At 41.9% G+C, this 19,756-nt stretch overlaps 1 protein-coding gene across 2 annotated transcripts in view; it reads left to right on the top strand.

The window, feature by feature from the left end:
• The window catches only part of LOC134339359 (UV excision repair protein RAD23 homolog A-like), a 59,388-nt gene that overhangs the window by 29,497 nt on the left and 10,135 nt on the right, over window positions 1-19,756 (top strand). For both annotated transcript variants that reach the window (XM_063035791.1, XM_063035790.1), the window contains exons 7-8: window positions 4,139-4,269; window positions 11,182-11,337. In XM_063035791.1, the coding sequence (XP_062891861.1) occupies window positions 4,139-4,269; window positions 11,182-11,337 (287 nt within the window). The remainder of the gene's footprint in view (window positions 1-4,138; window positions 4,270-11,181; window positions 11,338-19,756) is intronic.

The raw sequence follows: 19,756 nt of genomic DNA, 5'->3' as shown, positions 1-19,756 counted from the left end.
GTTCTAAAGAATTCAGAAAAGTGTCTATATGGGACTCATTGGAGGCTCGGGGTTAAGAGTACAGCTCTCGATAATATGTTTCAAAACTCTCTTGAATTTTCCCTATTGTACTCTCGACAAGCTTTGTTTTTGGATTTTTTATTTTATGAATTGTATTGTCTGCTTGTTGCTTACATAACTTATATGCTAATAACCTAGCTGATTTACCTCCTACTTCATGATTCTTTTGTCTCAGGTAAAGAAAATTTCTTTAAGTTTCCAATGTGTAAATGTCATCAATTTCACTTTGCAATTTCTTAATTTCCTGTTTTAAATTAGAATTAATTTTGTTGCTATCTACAACTTGAAGTTGTTTTAATTTTCCTTGAAGGTCTGCTAATTTTTGTGCTTTAAATTTTTTCATGTGAGTAGTACGGAAATAATCTTTCCTCTCAGTACAGCTTTCAATGTATCCCATAAGATCACTGGTGATGTTTCTCCCGTGTCACTAAGGTCTAGGTATTCTTCGATTTCTCTCCTTAATCTCTCCATTACTTTCGAGTTTAACCTCTGTAGTGTTTTCCTCGTTTTCCTTTCCAGAATTAGAGACATAGTGACTGGGCTATGGTCCGACAAATCAATTATTGCAATATTACACTCTTTTATCCTGAATCTATCTATGTTAAATATAAAAAAATAGTCTATCTTTGAATAAGCTGAATGAGGGGAAGAGTAATGTGTATAGTTGTTACTAGTGGGGTGTAATTCCCTCCACACATCTATTCTTCCCAACTCCTCCATCAGTGATTTCACTTTTCTAGTCAGAGGTTTGTTCTGAATACCTGTTACTGAAGAATCTAATGCAGGATTTAACCTAATATTAAAATCTCCTCCGCAGATTACTACCCCTTGAGAGCTGGCCATTAGGTCAAAAATGTGTCTATAGAATGACCATTCACTACCTGGTGGAGCATAAACATTCAGCAATGTTATTTCAGTACCTTCTATTCTTCCTGTAATCTTTACAAATTGTCCATCCTTCTCTTTCGTCTCTGAAATATGTTCATAGTTAAGAACACTTGATATCCTCTTTTGTGGCTCAGTTTATATGATGAATAAAATACATGCTTAAAGCTCATTCTTTTAAATTTTGCATTTTCGGATTGGCTCATGTGCGTTTCCTGAAGAAAAGCTATTTGTGCCCTCTCTTTTTTCAGTTTAGACATAATCTTTGTTCTCTTAATTGGATTCAAAACCCCATTAACATTATAGGAAATTATTTTCAGAGGTTCAATTTAAATTTTTCTCTAGTAGAAAAGAAAACACTCTCCTTTTCTAAACAAACAGTAAGCAATCCCTTCTTTTTTTTGGCATGTGCCTGTGTGTGTCTGCGTGTCGGTGCATGCACCCATGATGATGGATCTTTCATGGCTTTTTACAAGGCACGGAGCGAGAGGGAGAGACTGTGTGGTGAGCCACTTCTCACACAGACATTTTCGCAGTATTTTCCCTTTATTTTACGATGTCGAGTTGCGACCTCAACGCACAGCCCGGCACGGATGGAAAGTGTACTTGGGAGCAGATCCGACTAGGTTTGAACCCTGGAACCTCTGCTTCTGGGTCCGGCGCTGATGTCATTGCGCCACCAGCCAACCCAGCAATCCCTTCTCAACAGTAAACCAGAACGCAAACCAAACCCTAGGCATTTTTGAACGTAGAACATTTGAAAATTTTCCCCGACTTCCAATAGTGAGGCTTGAGCACTGACCTGCCTCAGCTCAGAGGGATAACTTCTATCTTCACCCTGTGTTAGAGGGCCCTCCGCAGTGTGAACGATCATGGAGAATTCTCTCCTTTTCATGTCTTGACCATATTGCTATCATTCAAGTTATTCCGTCTAGTTTATTTTCAGTTACCCACTTTAACTTTACCTTTAAATCCAATTTACTCTTTTCAGTAATTTCTCTTAATTAATCTATACTCTCTGTACGTTCACGTCTGAATACTTGCAGCTTTTCCTTGTAGCTTGACACTCTGGTTCGAGTGGAGTGTCCTCGCTGCACTGGCTGCCATGACCACCGCCGAATCTTCTCCAGTAGTAACTCCGGTTGGGTGATAACTTTTATGGGTAGTCCCCGGTCCGCCAGGTCCGATGTTGCCCCCTCCACTGTAGCGTAGGTTTTTGTCCCTTCGTCGTAAAAGACTGTTAGCTGAGCTGCATACAGGCCTGGAATCTGATGTTGTTTTCCTTCAGGACTCTCCGTGCTTCCGCGTATCCCTTCCGTCTGGCAAGGATCCCCGGTGCATAATCGTGGTCAAAGCTGATTTTACAGTTGCTCCACATAATGCCTTTCTTTTGCTATGCCAATTTAAGCACTTCTACCTTTGTTCTGTAGCTGAGAAATCTGACTAGAATCGATCTGGGCTGGGTGCCAGAGGCTGCAGTGCTAACGCCCCGTGGGCCCTCTCTATCTGTAGGTCTTTTGCTTCTGGTATGTCAAGGTTCTCTCTAGGGAGCTTCTCTGCGAAGGGAATCACCAATCCGAGTTTACCTTCAGCTCCTTCAGGAACTCCGTAGGTCCTCACATTTTCCCTTCTTGTGCGACCTCCTTGGTCTTTTAGCTTCCACTGGAGCTGCCCTTGTAGCTTTAGCATTTCTACTATCACTTCCTCTGCGTTTTGCAGCCTCTTCTCAGTCCCTACAATCCTTGCTTCAGCTTCATCTAACCTCAAATTAATTTTTACTATTTCTCCTTTAATACCTTCCAGCTGTTTGTTGTTACCTTGTCGGAAATCACAAATCTCTTTGAGAATCAAAGTCAGGTTCACAGACTCTTCCTCATGATCTCAGTCCTGGCTAGCTGTGGGGAAGCTAGCCCCCTTGTGTTGCTGCGACTCCTTGTATTTATCAACATTCTGAGCGGACTTTTTATTCTTATAGTTAGATGTCATCCTTGCCCCTTTTGTTGATATAGTTATAAAATACTAAATATTTGTCTAATTTTGGCTTTGGGGCAGTATACATTCTTTTTTGTCGAGAGACCTGCCATTCCCTTGGTGACCCGGAAACAGCCCCAAGAAATAAATTCCAGAAGATACATAATTTTACGAAGGGTTCAAAAATACTAGGACAATACCTATATACTGTATATAAGACATACAGGGTGGCATGATAGTGTAGCAGTTAGCATAGCGCTATTACAACACCAGCAAATGGGTCAATTCGTGCCGTAGTCTGTAAGGAGTTTATCCAATCTGTCTGTGACCCTTTGGGTTTCCTCAGTGTGCTCCAGTTTCCTCCCACATTCCAAAGACTTTTAGTTAGTAGATTAATCAGTCAAATGGGTGTATTTGAGAGGCGTGGGCTTGTTGGGCTGGAAGGGCCTGTTACTGTGTTCTAAATAAAAATAAAGTAAAATGCCACAAGTTTGCAGAAAAACAAGCTGTCTATTGGAGAAAGGAGGCTCTGAGAAGAGATTCTTCCTGAACTGAGGCTAAAAAGTAAATTCTGTATCCTCTTCTCTGGACCTCCTACCAGCTCCCACAGTCTTCTCTATTTTGTACTTATTCTATATTTCTCTTTACAAATCACCTTATAACATCTTCTGTATATGATGTTTTGCAACTGCTACTCTGTTTTTGTGGTACTGTTAGATCTTCATCAGGTCAGCATGGATATTACTGATTTCCTTCATCATATCAATGGAAAAGGCCACTGATTCGAAGTTTAAACAGTTCTTCTGATGTACATGAAAGTATTGCCTTTAGCAATCAGCATTTTGGACCTTGAACAGTTTCTTCTTGCTGCAGGTTAGCAATGGGGGTTTTGGCTCTGGACAGTGAATATCCAAAAACAATGGGATTGAAGTTGATTCATTAGCTTGGATAGAGGATTTCTTAACAGATAGAAAACAGAACAAGTATCACCTCTCAGATGGTGCGTTTTCAGATTACAAACCTCGACAAAAATTATCTAAATCCAGCCAGTAGGTGGAGTCTAACTGCTCTCTTCCCTCCAGTGTGCTTGGTAGGTCCACGCAGAGGTATGGCGTTTCTCTGTTAATCTCTGTACTGTACACACAGTAAACTGCTTCTCCTGTTATCTATTTCAGTTTGGTTACCTGACTATGTTTATATTTCCCTTCTTCCCTCCTGATAGATGAGAGCCCCCTGGAATTCCTTCGTGATCTACCTCAGTTTCAGAACATGAGGCAGGTTCTTCAGCAGAATCCATCCATGTTACCAGCCCTGCTTCAGCAAGTGAGCAGAGAAAATCCGCAGCTTCTGCAGGTATTAGGGAAATCCAGCATTAACTCTGCTAGGTTTACTTCCAACAGACTAACCTCAGGAACAGAATACAGTGAGAAAGGTGCCTGTTGGGATCACTATATTATCTCTCTCGTCCTAGTTACAAGAGTATGATGCCATTTCAGTTTAAAATGTGTCACATCATGCTGCCTACATTTAATCCAAGCTAAACCCAATTATTCCCATGTGGAACTGTTCGGTAAGTAAATGTGTGGGGAAACTGAATGAACAAGCCATTTCCAAGAAAAGAGGTGGTTAATAAAACAAATATATCAATTTCAGTTAAACTGTGACATAAGAACAGATGTAAACCTAAATTTAAATCCTGTAAAAAGGAAGTAGCGAAGGCAACCTCAATTATCGGGGTTGGGGGGGGGGTTGTTGAGAATCAGGTGTGTACTGACAAGGAGTCTTGTATGGTGTGTTGCCTACCAGGAGCACAAGTAGGAGATCTCCCTGAGTGAGTTGATAAGCTCCTGGACAGAGATAGAGTGGATCCAGTAGTCATTGTCCACAATGGAACAAATGACATAGGAAAGGGCAGGCTATCAGTTCTGCAAGACAAATTTAAAGACTTAGGTGGAAAGCTTGTGGACAGAACTGACAAGATGTCTTCTCGGAAGTTCTGCCTGTGCCACATGCCAGACCAGGTAAGATGGATGAGATTAGAAGATTCAATGCGTGGCTCAAATCATGGTGTAGGTTAGAGGGCATAGGTTTATGGGACATTGGGTTGCCTTTTGGAGTAGGTGGAACCTGTATCATCCGGATGGATTACATTTGAACTGGAGAGACACTAATGTACTGGACTGGCATATGCTTCAGTTAGTTAACGACTAGAATAACATATTAGGACGTGTCACTCCACTCCTAAGAAGGGAGGAAGGTAAAATAAAGGAAATTATAGGCCATTTAGCCTAACCTCAGTTGTTGAGAAGGTATTGGGAGTCTGTTATTAAGGATGAGGTTTCGGAGTACTTGGAGACTAATGATAAAATACATCAAAGTCAGCATGGTGTCTGTACAGGGAAATCTTGCCTGACAAATCTGTTAGAGCTCTTTGAGGAAGTAACAAGCAGGGTGGACAAAGGAGGGGCAGTGGATGTCATTTTCAGAAGGCATTTGATAAGGTGCCATGCTTGAGGTTGCTTAACAAGATAAAATCCTATGGTGTTACAGGAAAGATTCCAGCATGGATAGAGGAATGGCTGAGTGGCAGGAAGTAGCGAATGGGAATGAAAGGGGGCCTTTTCTGTTTGACTGCCAGTGAGTAGTGGTGTTTCTTAGGGGTCAGTATCAGGACTGCAACTTTTCACGTTGTTTGTCAGTGCTTTAGATAACGGAATTGATGGCTTTGTGGTCAAGTTTGCAGATGATACGAAGATAGTGGAGGGGTAGGTAGTGCTGAGGATGCAATTCGATTGCAGAAGGACTTAGACAAGTTGGAAGAATGGGCAAGAAAGTGTCAGATGGAATACAGTGTTGGGAAATGTATGATAATGCATTTTGGTAAAAGGAACAATAGTACAGACTATTATCTTAAATGGGGAGAAAATTCAAACATCAGAGGTGCAGAGGGACTTAGGAGTCCTTGTGCAAGACTCCCAGAAGATTAACAAGATAAAATCCTATGGTGTTACAAGACTCCCAGAAGGTTAATTTACGGGTTGAGTCTGTGGTAAAGAAGGCAACTGCAATGTTGGCATTCATTTCAAGGAGAATAGAATATAAAAACAAGGAGGCAATGCTGAGGCTTTATAAGGCACAAGTCTGACTGCACATGGAATATTGTCAACAGTTTTGGGCCCCAAATCTCAAAGGATGTGCTGTCATTGGAGCCAGTCCAGAGGAGGTTCATGAGGATGATTCAGGGAATGAAGGGGTTAATATATAGGAGCATTTTACAGCTTTGGGCCTATACTGGAATTTAAAAGAATGCAGGGGTAATCTCATTGAAACCTGCCGAATGTTGAAAGGACTAGATAAGATGGGTGTGGAGAGGATATTTTGTATTATGGGGGTATCCAGAACTAGAGGACAGCGCCTCAAAATTGAGGGGCGACCCTTTAGAACAGAGGTAAGGAGGAATTTTTTTTAGCCAGAGAGTGGTGAATCTGTGGAATGCTCTGCCACAGACAGCTGTGAAGTCCAAGACCATGGGTATATCTAGAGCAAAAAATGGTAGCTTCATGAATGGTCAGGGCATCAAAGGTTATGGCGAGACGGAACGTGTATGGGATTGAGTGAGATCTGGGATCAGCCATGGTGGAATAGCAGAGCAGACTAGATGCTGAATGGCCTACTTCTTCTCCTATGTCTTATTGTGTTATCGGACAAAAACCAATTATAGGCTTCAAAAATATAAAAATGAGTCAGAATAGGATTAAAACATCAGTAATAGACTAACAATGGCCTGTATAAATGCAAGAAGGTAAAAGAATAAAATAAAATGAGCTGGAATTCTATGCAAGTGTGTATAAATATGATGTAATAACAATAACTGAAACCTGGATGAGCTCAAAGGATGGTGATGAATATGGTATTAAAGGATATACTTTACTTAGGAAAGATACATTAGATTGTCAAGGTGGAGGAATAGCTGTATACATAGAGAGAATTTAAACATGAAGCTGCTCTTGATAGGAGATAATTAAGACTTAGTGAAGATATTGGGGTGAGAATTGAAAGGTTTAAGCATAAAGAAATAAAATTGGCTGTATGTTATAGACCCCCTAATGCTGACAGTGATTTTAATAAACAATTCTATCAGAATATTAAAAAAACAAGTTCTGAGGGTGATGGTATCATTATGGGTGACTTTAATTTCCCAAATATTGGGAGGGAGAACCCAGGGGATTACAGGAAAGTGAAATCATTGAGTTAACGGATGATTGTTTTTTGCCCCAGTATGTGAATGCACCAACAAGAGGAAAGGCATGCCTAGATTTGATATTCTTTAACAATCAGGATAAATTTTGAATACAGAAGTTGTTGAGCCTTTAGGAACAAGTGATCATAACATGGTTAGTCTTGAAGTTTTCTGAAGTTTTTTGGGAGAGTATATCAGTAAGAACAAATTTCACATTATATGCCGGTGGATAATAAACCTGATTCTAATTCTGAGAAATTCAACTGAATTTCAGAAAGGCAGAGTTTGTGTAGATGTAGCAAAGTGTTCAAAAGGTAAACTGGAAGGAACTGCTTGACATTGAGTCAGTTGAGAAACAATGGGGTCAATTTAAAGAGGTAGTGCAGGAAATGTTCATATCCAAGGTTGGGAGAAGCAATAAAAACAATAGCTTAACTACATGGATAAATAAAGACATACATTAAGAATTATTGAAGAAAAGACAGTGTCATAAGGCGGTGGCTGGGAACGGACCCAAGTGCCAGACACAGACACTGAAGTACTAGGGACAGGACTAGGATACAGGGCAATGGCAAGGACATGGACAGGAAAACCAGGAACCTGAAACAGGACTGGACAAGAGAGCTAGGAGCCTGGGCTTGGACTCCGAGCCAGAGACTGGACAAGGAGCCAGTACCTGAGTCTTGCCTCTGGCTTGGACCCCAGTACTAGGCAAGGACGAGCTTGGTTGGCAGGCAGGATGGGGCTGAAGTCTTAGAGACTTGATGCGAGGCTTGGCAGGAGGCAGGAGGCCGGAGACTTCAGGCGAGGCTTGGCTGGAGGCCGGAGGCCGGAGACTTCAGGCGAGGCTTGGCTGGAGGCCGGAGGCCGGAGACTTCAGGCGAGGCTTGGCTGGAGGCCGGAGGCCGGAGACTTCAGGCGAGGCTTGGCTGGAGGCCGGAGGCCGGAGACTTCAGGCGAGGCTTGGCTGGAGGCCGGAGGCCGGAGACTTCAGGCGAGGCTTGGCTGGAGGCCGGAGGCCGGAGACTTCAGGCGAGGCTTGGCTGGAGGCCGGAGGCCGGAGACTTCAGGCGAGGCTTGGCTGGAGGCCGGAGGCTTCAGGCGAGGCTTGGCTGGAGGCCGGAGGCCGGAGACTTCAGGCGAGGCTTGGCTGGAGGCCGGAGGCCGGAGACTTCAGGCGAGGCTTGGCTGGAGGCCGGAGGCTGGAGACTTCAGGCGAGGCTTGGCTGGAGGCCGGAGGCCGGAGACTTCAGGCGAGGCTTGGCTGGAGGCCGGAGGCCGGAGACTTCAGGCTTGAGGCTAGACAGGCTCCTCCTGGGCAGGGCGCGGATCACCACCCGACGGAGGCATGGAACAGGAAGGGACAGAACCAATTCCAGGTAATGACAAGACGGCCTGGCTTACCTGGGTGGAGGTAAGGGACAGGAAGGGAGCTAGGTACAGGGTGGCTCCAGGACAAGACTGCAGGCGAGATGAGGCGAGAGTTACCTGCAAGACAAGGCAAGGCTTCTGACAAAGCAAGGCAAGACAAGAACTTCAGGCGAGGCGAGAGTTACCGGCAAGACAGGGCAGGGCAAGGCAAGGCTTCAGGCGAGGAAACAGAAGGCAGAAGAATACATACAAGGAGCAAAGACAAGAACAATCCAACCACCACACCCTGGTCTCTGAAGGTATTTATGCAACCAGCCCCTACGAGCATCAGCTGACTCAATTAGAGCTCAACAAGCCAGAAACAGGGTAGACAGGAAAACCTGGAGCAAGGGTCGATGGACCGGACCGTGAACCGGAATATGGACTTCACGGACCGGACCATGACAGACAGCTATATAAGGAATACAGAAAAAGTAGTAATGATGTTAACTGTTGGGTATATGAAAATATGAGAGATATAGTCAAGAGGGAAATTCAGATTGCCAAAAGGCAGGTTGAGAAGGGTATTGCTGATAATGCTAAGATTGACCCCAAGAAATTTTTTTAATACTTTAGTAGTAAAAGAAAAATCAAGGAGGAAGTTAAGTGTATTAGGAATAATAGTAGGGTGTTAAATTATGTAGAGAAGGACATAGTGGGTGCTCTTAATATATTTCGCAAAGTATTCACCTGTGAAGATGTTGGCGATATGCCAGTAAGTGTAGAGATAAATAAGGTTGTTTTAAGTGACTTAGAGAATTTAGAAAGTGAGGCCCTGCTTTAGCTGAAAAGGCTGGAAGTTAATAAATCTCCAAGGCCTGACAGATATAGAATGAGAGGAGACATGATAGAAATGTTCAAAATAAGACCATATAAGATATAGGAGCAGAAGTACGCCATTCTGTCCATTGAGTCTGCTCCGCCATTCAATCATGGCTCATCCAATTCTTCCAATCATCCCAACTCCCCTGCCTTCTCCCCATACCCTTTGATGCCTGCTACCTGAAAATTAATCTATTATCAAGGACATAGGTCCATAGGTGGAGACTGGTTAAAGGGAGATTTCAGACTAACATCAGGAAGCATTTCTTTACTCAGCGAGTTGTGGACACGTGGAACAAACTACCTGGTTGTGTTGTTGAGAGTAGTAGCTTAGAGACTTTCAAATCTAAACTCAATAGTTATTTCAACAGACTATATGAATAGCAATTTGGCAAGCTGAATGGCCTGTTCTTGTCAAAACTTTCTGATCTTCTAATATGTGATCAGCGAAGGGACCAAAGTAAGAACTTTCTTCACACAGTAATCAATTTGAATACCGTTAATGATGGAATCAAACTTAAGATAATTTAACAAGCACTTGCATGCCATGACCAGAATATAGAAAGAATAAGGTTTTTAATCTGGTTTGACTAAGGTAGAGGGTGTTGTATCTTGGGACAGTGGTCATTTGCCTGTATTAGTATAATGAACATGAGGTTTTGATCAGTGGTGAAGTACTCTCCACTGGTCTCACTAAAAGCTGTTCACAAAGACCCAGCAATTCTGTGGTGAGATTGTTGTCAGGCATCTGGTCAAAGCAGGATCCTTGTTGTCCAGCAACTGACACCATCCAGCAGAGCTGCCAGTTGCATTCAAATATCAGAGTCAAAATCAGGTTTATTATCACTGATATATGTTGTGAAATTTGTTGTTTTGCAGTAGTAGTAGGTACAACACATGAAGGTAACTATAAATTACAATAAGAAATATAAAAAATAAATAGTGCAAAAAGAGAGTGAAATGGTGACGTAATGTTCAAAGACCATTCAGAAATCTGATGGCAGAATGGAAGAAATTGTTGCTAAAACATTGAGCATGCATCTCCTTCCTGATGGCAGCAATGAGAAGAAGGCATGTCTGGATAGTGAGCGTCCTTAATAATGAATGTCACCTTCTTGAGGCATCCCCTTTTGAAAATGTTCTCAAGCTTCTTACCCTCCACTGTTTAATTTCTGAACAGACCATGAACCCATGAATACTACTACCTCATGGTTTTGTTCTCTTTTTGCACTTCATATTTATTTTTAAAAATATTTCTTATTGTAATTTATAGTAATTTTTATGTATTGCACTGTATTGCTGGCACAAAACAGCAAGTTTCACGACGTATGTCAGTGATAACAACCCGACTCTAACAGGAAGCCTACTGGCCATGATGGAGCTGGCTGAATTTACAGCCCGTTGTAGCTTTTTGCAATCCTGTACACTAGTCCCCCCATACTGGACAGTGATGCATCGAGTCAGAATGCTCTCCATGGAACATCTGCATCAATTTGCTAAAGTCTTTGGTAACATACCAAAGTATTCTTATAAGTAACAAAGTACTAAGACCATAGCTTTAAATACTTACCGAGAATGGATAAAAGATTGGAGCCTTGTGAATATTTATTTGTGGGGAGTAATGAAAACATTAAATTTTTAGTATCAGAAAGCTTTCAAAACTGTTATTATGACTTAGTATATGATAGCACAGGTTACCTGCATGTTGCAGTGGTTTATGAAATACTTGAAGCTGTGTTGATGTAACTGTTTGCTCTGTGAATATGAATGTAAGGTGTAACATTTACCTGCAGCAAATCAGCGAACACCAGGAGCAGTTCATCCAGATGTTAAATGAACCCATGGAGGAGGTTGGTGAGATTGAAGAGGAGATGGGCGCAGTTGGTGAGGATACATTGCAAACTGACTACATCCAGGTGACACCCCAAGAAAAGGAAGCTATAGAGCGGGTCAGTAAAATTCACAACAGAAATATCGTCAAACCAGAAGAAAGATTTGGGTTGGAATGTAAACAAATGTTTCCTCTCTCCTTTTTTCAAGGGTGCTTTGGTTTTTCTATATCCATGACATTTCTAATAGTGGTATATTTAAAACAAAGACCATCAACTTTCTTGCTATATTTAAAGCAGGGTTGATAGGTTATTGATTAGTAAGGGTATAGTCATAGTCATAGTCATACTTTATTGATCCTGGGGGAAATTGGTTTTCGTTTCAAAGGTAATCAAGGATTAACCTTATTCCCATATACATTTACACGTATTAGGAATTTGTTGTGGTTGTGTTGGTGTAACGTGCAACAAAAAAAAACAACATTCAACAATTATAAAGAATAAAAATGAGGAGAAAGGACAATTGTGTTGAGAGGGAAAATAAATCAACCATGATCAAATGGTGGAGCAGACTTGATGGGCTGAATGGCTTAATTCTGCTCCTTCATCTTATGGTCCTTCTAACATCTTGTCTCAGCTTTACAGATCTCTTCAAGATATCAAAAGTAGTATAATTTCTATAGTAGTATTCTCTGTCACTGCTACTTACCTTTGATATTTAGGGGACAGGCAGGCAGTTCCACAATTATGAATGGTATTTCTGGATGGTATGTTGTCTCCACGGTAGTAGAATCACTGAAATATAGGACATCCTGAAGAGGTCTGTGTTGTCAAGGCACCAGCAGAAGGATGTGACTTGGTAGACAGATTTCAAGGAGCCAAAAACAACATTAAAAAGCAAGAGCAAAGATAACAATCATTGGATTGCTAATTGGTTTTATGTGCTGGAGAGTACAGAAATGGAAGGTAGTGCACATGCACTTGTGGCTGAAAAACAAGGTAGACGGCTTTAGATCCTTGGGTTACTTGGTTGAGCTTTGGGAAAGCTGGAGGTGGGTTCTGGGGAGTTTGGGATCTGTTCTGGGGAAGTTGGCGTGCATTCTGGGGAACCTGGTGTGCGTTTTGGGACATTTGGGGTGGGTTCTGGGGAAATTAAAGCCTTTAGGATGAATGCTTTGTCTTTCAGCAGGATTGTGACTAGTTTTGTCATGTTCAGGTAGCTTTATGTGGGTTTAGACTAGCTTGGAAATGGGAAAGCAATTATGAAACAAAATATAGAAGGCAAGATATTGTTGCAACCATGCAGCGGTTTTCATGATCACATTCTGCTATGAGCAAACAGTTTATTGGATCAGGTCTTAGCCCTGGTCGCTGTGCGATTTCAGCTCATCATCTTGCAAACGCTAACTTGGTACCATTAACTAATGAACCTGGCTGATCTCCAAGAAAAAAATTCTGACCGAGTTCTCTCTTAGGTGGTGAGCTGTAAGGAACAATTTTTAATGCTTTCGCAAAGGTAGACAGTAATGGCATTGATGTGAATCATTGCCTTAGATAAAGTGGGCTGGTATACTCACAGCCTTCTGAGGGTTTAGTTGATGTTAAAGTGCAGACTGTAAACTGTAGCCTATTGAAGCTTTTACTTGATTCTGGCTCTGCATGGATTTCATTTCTCAAAGTCACATTATTACTAAAGATAATAGTCAGGGACTAACTTTTCTTACTTTATTAGACATTCATGCAAGGACTTCTCAATTTGTTCTTCCAAATATTGTGCAGCCTTTTCGTTATTGTGTCTCTATCTCTGCTGTCCCCTCTTCTTTTTCAGGAGTTAGCTAAAGAGGACATGGAGGGTAGTGAGTTCAGGAAGGGGTAAATGGACAACCTTGAACAGGTCAGAATTTAAAAAGGGGGAATGTTAAATGAGCAATACACACAAAATACTGGAGGACCTCAGCAGGTTAAGCAGCATCTATGAAAGGAAATAAACAGTTCACGTTTCAGGACTGATGAATGGTCTCAGCCCAAAACATCAATGTGGAATGTGGGATGCATAAGGAATGGAAAAGCTCACAGCCAGATGAGACCTATCTCATGGAAGCAAGGGAGGAGATAGTTGGGGGCACCGATGGAATTTTTTTTTACATCTTGGCTAAACACAGGTGAGATATCGAAAGACTTGAGGACAGCTAATGCTATTGCTTTGTTTAAGGGAGGCAAGAATAAGCCAGGTAATTAATTACAGGCTGCTAAGCCCTATGTTAGTAGTATTAGCAAATATTTAAAGGGATAGAATATACACAGTGGCCACTTTATTATGTGTGGAACCCAGTGTAGCCTTCTGCTGCTGTAGCACATCCATGTCAAGGTTTGATGTGTTGTGCATTCAGAGATGCTTTTTTGCACACCACTGTTGTAACACATGTTTATTACAGCTTGTCAATTTGAACCAGTCTGGCTATTCTCCTCTGACTTCTCTCATTAATATGTGTTTTTGTCTACTTACTACCACTCACTAGATTTTTGTTTTGTTTTTCGCACCATTCTCTGCAAACTCTAGAGACAGATGTGTATGAAAATCCCAGGAGATCATCAGTTTCTGAGATATTCAAACCAGCCCTGTCTAGTGCCAACAATTATTTCACAGTCAAAGTTACTTAGATTACATTTCTTCTGCATTCTGATCTGAACATCTGGTCTGAGCCTCTTGACCATGTGTGCATGCTTTTATGTTGCTGCTACATGACTGGCTGATTAGTTATTTGCATTAACAAGCAGGTGTAATGAGATGGTGAAGAAGGCATGCGGCCTGCTTGCTTTCATACGTCAGTGTAAAGAATATAAAAGTTGTTTCGTTATATTGCAACTTTACAAAGCACTGGTTCAATTGCACCAGGAGTACTGTGTGCATTTCTGGTCACCACACTACAGGAAGGATGTGGTTGCGCTAGAGAGAGTGGAGAGAAGATTCACCTGGATGCTGCTTGGGTTGGAGGATTTTAGTTATAGGGAGAGGTTAGTCAGGCCAGACGTTATGGAGTCATAGAAAACTACAGCACAGAAACAGGCCTTTCAGCCTATCTCGTCCATGCTAAACCATTTAAATTGCTTTGTTCCATCGATGTGCACCTGGACCATAGCCCTCCTTATCCATCCCATCTATGAACCTATCCGAACTTCTATTAAACATTGAAATCAAAATCGTATCCACCACTTGCGCTGGCAGCTCATTCCACACTCTCACCAACCTCTGAGTGAAGTTTCCCTATCATGTTCCTCTTAAACATTTCACCTTTCACCCTTAAACCTTGACCTCTAGTTGTAGTCTCATCCAACCTCAGAGGAAAAAGTCTGCATAATTCTGCATATCCATATCAAATCTTCCTTCAATCTACGTTGTAGGAAATAAAATTCTAACCTATTCAAACTTTCCCTTGTAACTCAAGTTCTCCAGTCCCAGCAACTGTAATCCTTGTAAATTTTCTGTGCACTCTTTCAATCTTTCTTACATCTTTCCTGTAGGTAGGTGACCAAAACTGCACATAATACTCCAGATTAGGCCTCATCAACCTCATATGGGACTTCAACATAACATCATAACATCCTAACTCCCATACTCATTACTTTGATCTATGAAGGCCAATATGCAAAAAGCTTTCTTTTATGACCTTATCTACCTGCGACACTACTTTTAATTACGAACCTATAATCTCAGTTCCCTTTGTTCTACTGCACTCCCCGGTGCCCTATCACCCACTGTTTAAGTCCTACCAAAGTGCAACACTTCACACTTACTGCATTAAATTCCATTTTTCAACCAATTTTTCCAGCTGGTCCAGATACCACTACAAGCTTTGATAGTCGTCCTCACTGTCCACTATACCACCAGCCTCTGCAAATTTGCTGATCCAGTTAACCACATTAACATCCAGATTGTTGATATAGATGAAAAACAACAATGGACCCAGTTCCAATCCCTGCAGTACCCCATCACTCACAACCCTCCTGTCAGAGAGGCAACCATCTACTACCATTCTCTGGCTTCTCCCACAAAGCCAAAATCTAATCCAACTTACTTGCTCATAGTGAACGTCAAGTGACTGAACCTTCTTGACCAGCCTCCCATATGAGACCTTGTCAAATGCCTTGCTGAAGTCCACTTAAGATTGGTTAGACATGACCCACCATGCACAAAGCTATGCTGACTATCCTTAATCAGTCCATGTGTATCCAAATACTCATATGTCCGATCCCTTGGAATACCTTCCAATAACTTTCCTACTTCTGATGTCAGGCTCACCAGCCTCTAATGTCCTGGTTTATTCTTAGAACCTTTCTTAAACAGTGGAACAACATTAGCTATCCTTCCATCCTCTAGTACCTCATCTGTTGCTAAGGGTCTCTGCTAGGGCCCCTGCAATTTCTGCACTTGCCTCCCACAGGGTCTGAGGGAACACCTTGCCAGGCTCTGGATTTGTCCATCCTAATTTGTCTCAAGATGGACCAATTGTTAGGAATCAAATGACCTTGCCTGGTGTCTTGGGGTTGGGTGTGTCTGCACCTACACCATACCCCGCCCCTGGGCTTCCTTCTCTGTCACCTGTTCCACAACCTTGCTGCTGCATTGCCTCAGATTCTGTGTCCATCTCCAGAGTAAATACAGATGCAAAAAATCCATTTAAGACCTCAAAGACGAGGAAATCTGCAGATGCTGGAAATTCAAGCAACACACACAAAATGCTGGTGGAATGCACGTTCCACCAGCATTTTGTGTGTGTGGCATTTAAAACCTCCTCCATCTCTTCTGGCTCCATGCACTAGTTTACCATTCTGATCTTTTCATAGAATCAATTTTGTCCCTTGAAATCCTTTAACTCTTAAAATATCTATAGAAACCCTTAGAATTCTCATTCACCTTGTCTGCTAGAGCAACCTCATGACTTCTTTTAGCACTCCTGATTTCTTTCTTAAGTATTCTTTTGCGTTTCTTATACTCCATAAGTATCTCATTTGTTCCTAACTGCCTATACTGTATATGCTATGTACTTCCTTTTTGTTCTTAACAAGGGCCTGAATATCACTCAAAAACCAAGGTTCCCTAAACTTGTTATCCTTACCTTTTATTCTGACAGGGACGTACAAGCATTTCTCAAAATTTCACGTTTGAAAGCTTCCACTTACTAAGAGCGCCTTTGCCAGAAAATAGCCTGTTGCAATCCACTCTTCTTAGATTCTTTCTCATATCATCAAAGTTGGCCTTTCACCAATTTAGAATCTTAACCTGAGGATTGGACCTATTCTTTTCCATAATTACTTTGAAATAATGACATTATGATCACTAGATGTAAAGTGCTCCCCTACACAAACTTCTGTCACCTGCTCTGTCTCATTCTCTAATAGGAGATCATGTATTGCACACGCTCTCATTGAGACTTCTATGTACTGATTAAGGAAACTTTCTTGAACACATTTGAAAAACTCTATCCCATCTAGTTCTTTTATAGTATGGGAGTCCTGGTCAATATGTGGAAATTTAAACTCACCTACTATCACAACCTTATGTTTCTTGCAACAGTCTGTGATCTAAACTCTTCTTGGGCTTCCAGTCAGGTATAGGTATTAGATTAGATTAGATTAGATTCAACTTTATTGTTGTTATGCCGAGTACAGATACAAAGCCAATGAAATGCATTTAGCATCTATCTAGCATAATTTGGTATCGATTATAACGGACGTTCCGATAACAAACTCTGCCATCTCCTTCAGGGATGATGCCTGGATATGTCTAGTCTGATGTATTTATACACCCTTAGTCCATCCCCCCTGATTGGTTAGTCCTCCTCCAATCAGGTTTCCACTCTCCCATCTTGTATACCGCCCATTTCTCCAGGTAACCCAAGCAGGTACACCTCCTGTGCTTCTGTGCTCCTTGATGCAGGTTTCCACTGTGCATCCTGTCTGGCTGATATACGCTGCTCCTCATTCACAGGGAATCCTGTAAATGGCAGCAGACCCGAGTCCCAGGTCATTTTTGACCCACATAAGCTGTGGCTTGAGCTTCTTTACAGGTTTGTGGATAGTATAAATCCGGTATTTCTTCAGGATCGTGGCGATCTTTTCAAAAACCATGGTAATCTAGGAAAGACAGACTGTAGCAGAAGAGTAATGGCGATAGGATTGGTTTCGGCAGCACAAAACTACTGTGCTGTGTCATTGGCCTTTGGGACTGCCTAGTAAAAGAAGCCATTGAAATAAAACTAGAGGAAAAAAAATTAACAAAGATGAAATTCTCACTTTTAATAAAAACTGGAATTTGATTGTGAATGAGGGGAGAGCGGAAACCTGATCGGGTGAGGACTCGCTAATCAAAAGGGATAGACTACTTGGGTATAATTACCACTGGACTAGACATGCCCAGGCATCATCCCTGAAGAAGATGGCAGAGTTTGCCATTGAAACGTTAGTTGTAATCGATCCCTGTACTCATCTGAAAGCCCGAGCAAAGTTTTATTTGTCATGTGTGCTGGGAAAGCACTAAATTCTTTTTCAGTCTGTGATCTCTCTACAGATTTGTTCCTTTAAATCCTATGGACTTAAAGGATCCACATTTCTTAAGAAACTTATACTGGGACCGGACAGCATCCATCAGAATAGAAGGAAAAGTGAGTGAGTATGTGGATATCATGAGACGAGTCGGGCAAGGTTGTGTCTTTTCGCCAGACTTATTCGATCTGTATAGTGAAAATACCTTGAGAAGTATCAAAGACATCAAAGGATTCACAATTGGAGGCCATAATATAAATAACATCAGGTATGCTGATGTCATCGTACTAATAGCTGACTCAGAAACAAATCTTCAAGAACTACTCACTATAGTGGCAGCAGAAAACAGAGGCCTCTCAACCAACACCAAGAAGACAGAAAGCATGGTCATCTCCAGAAAGACAAACATCCCACAATGTGTGATCAAGATTGGAAATACAAACATCAAACAAGTCAACAAATTCCGATATCTTGGTAGCCTAGTAACAAGTAATGGCAGGTGCGACACAGATATCAAATACAGAATAGCAATGGCGAAAGAAACTTTCCGAAAAACGAAGACCATATTAACAGACAGAAAGATGAGCATGCACACTAAAAACAGAATACTGCAGTGCTACATTTATTCTATCCTGACTTATGGAAGTGAATTCTGGACCATTTCTCCAGCAATGGAAAAGAGACTAGAAGCAGCTGTATTATGGTTCTACGGGTAAATGTTAAAAATATCATGGACCACACACACATCAAATGAAGAAGTTCTCAGAAGAGCCCAAGCAGATCACTCATACCAACAATAAGAGAAAGAAACTCAGATTCTTGGAACACATCATGCGGAAAGGTGAACTAGAAAAACTCATACTCTCTGGAAAGACTGAGGGGAGCAAACCTAGACGAAGACCTCGGCTTATGTACATCAAAAGCATAGCCAGGTGGCTACACATCGAGGAAATGGAAGTCATCCAAAGAACAAGGGATAGATGTATATGGAAAACCATGGTCACCAACGTCCGCATCAGATATGGTGCCTAGACAGACTACGTGGTACGGGTAGCAATCCTGAGAACACAACCCTTGAAGTCCTGTCCTTTAACTTAGCACCAAACTCCCTGAACTCATTTTGCAGAATCTCGACCCTGCCACCCAGGAGGCAACATACCATCCAGGAATCTCATTCTCGTCCACAGAACCTCCTTTCTGTTCCCCTAACTAATGAATCCCCCATCACCACAGCTTACCTCTTCACTCCCTTTCCCTTCTGAGCCAAGAACGAGACTCAGTGCCAGAGACCTGATCGCTGAGACTTTGCTCTGCTAGTTCCATCCCGCCCCTCCATTAGTATCTAGAGTGGTATAACTATTGTTGAGGGAGGTGGCCACAGGCATACTCTGCACTGGCTGTTAACCCCTTTCAGCACCCCTGTCACCTAGTCTCCTGTGCCCTGCACTTTGGGTGTAACTACCTCTCTATATGTCCTGTCTATCACCCCCTCAGTTCTCTGAATGATCTAGATTTCTTCCAGTTCCAGCTCCAGCTCCTTAACAACACACACAGAATGCTGGAGGAACTCAGCAGGCCAGGCAGCATCTATGGTAAAGAGTAAATAGTCGACATTTTGTGGTGAGGCTCTTCATCAGAAGCTGCAGCTGGATGTTCTTCTTGCAGGTGTAGTTGTCCTTGTCTTTTCTTATCCCGCAAGAGGAACATTCCGTTATCCTGCCTGGCATCCCTACTGCTCTAATTGTGTAATTATAAAGAAGGAAACAATAAATAAGCTGAAAAAAATCTACCTACAGCCTTTCACCTTCTCTCACTCAAGTCTGAATCCTCAAAGAGCTAAATCCTTGAAATCACCACTCTAACATGTCCACTCCAATGATACACACAAAATGCTGGAGGAACTCAGCAGGCCAGGGAGCATCTATGAAAAAGAGTACAGTTGACATTTTGGGCCAAGACCCAAAGGGATTTCCAGCATCTGTAGATTTTCTCTTGT

Source organism: Mobula hypostoma, chromosome 29 (assembly GCF_963921235.1).
Source record: "Mobula hypostoma chromosome 29, sMobHyp1.1, whole genome shotgun sequence".
NCBI classification, from domain to species: Eukaryota; Metazoa; Chordata; class Chondrichthyes; order Myliobatiformes; family Myliobatidae; genus Mobula; species Mobula hypostoma.
This window is presented reverse-complemented; position numbering and strand designations above follow the sequence as displayed.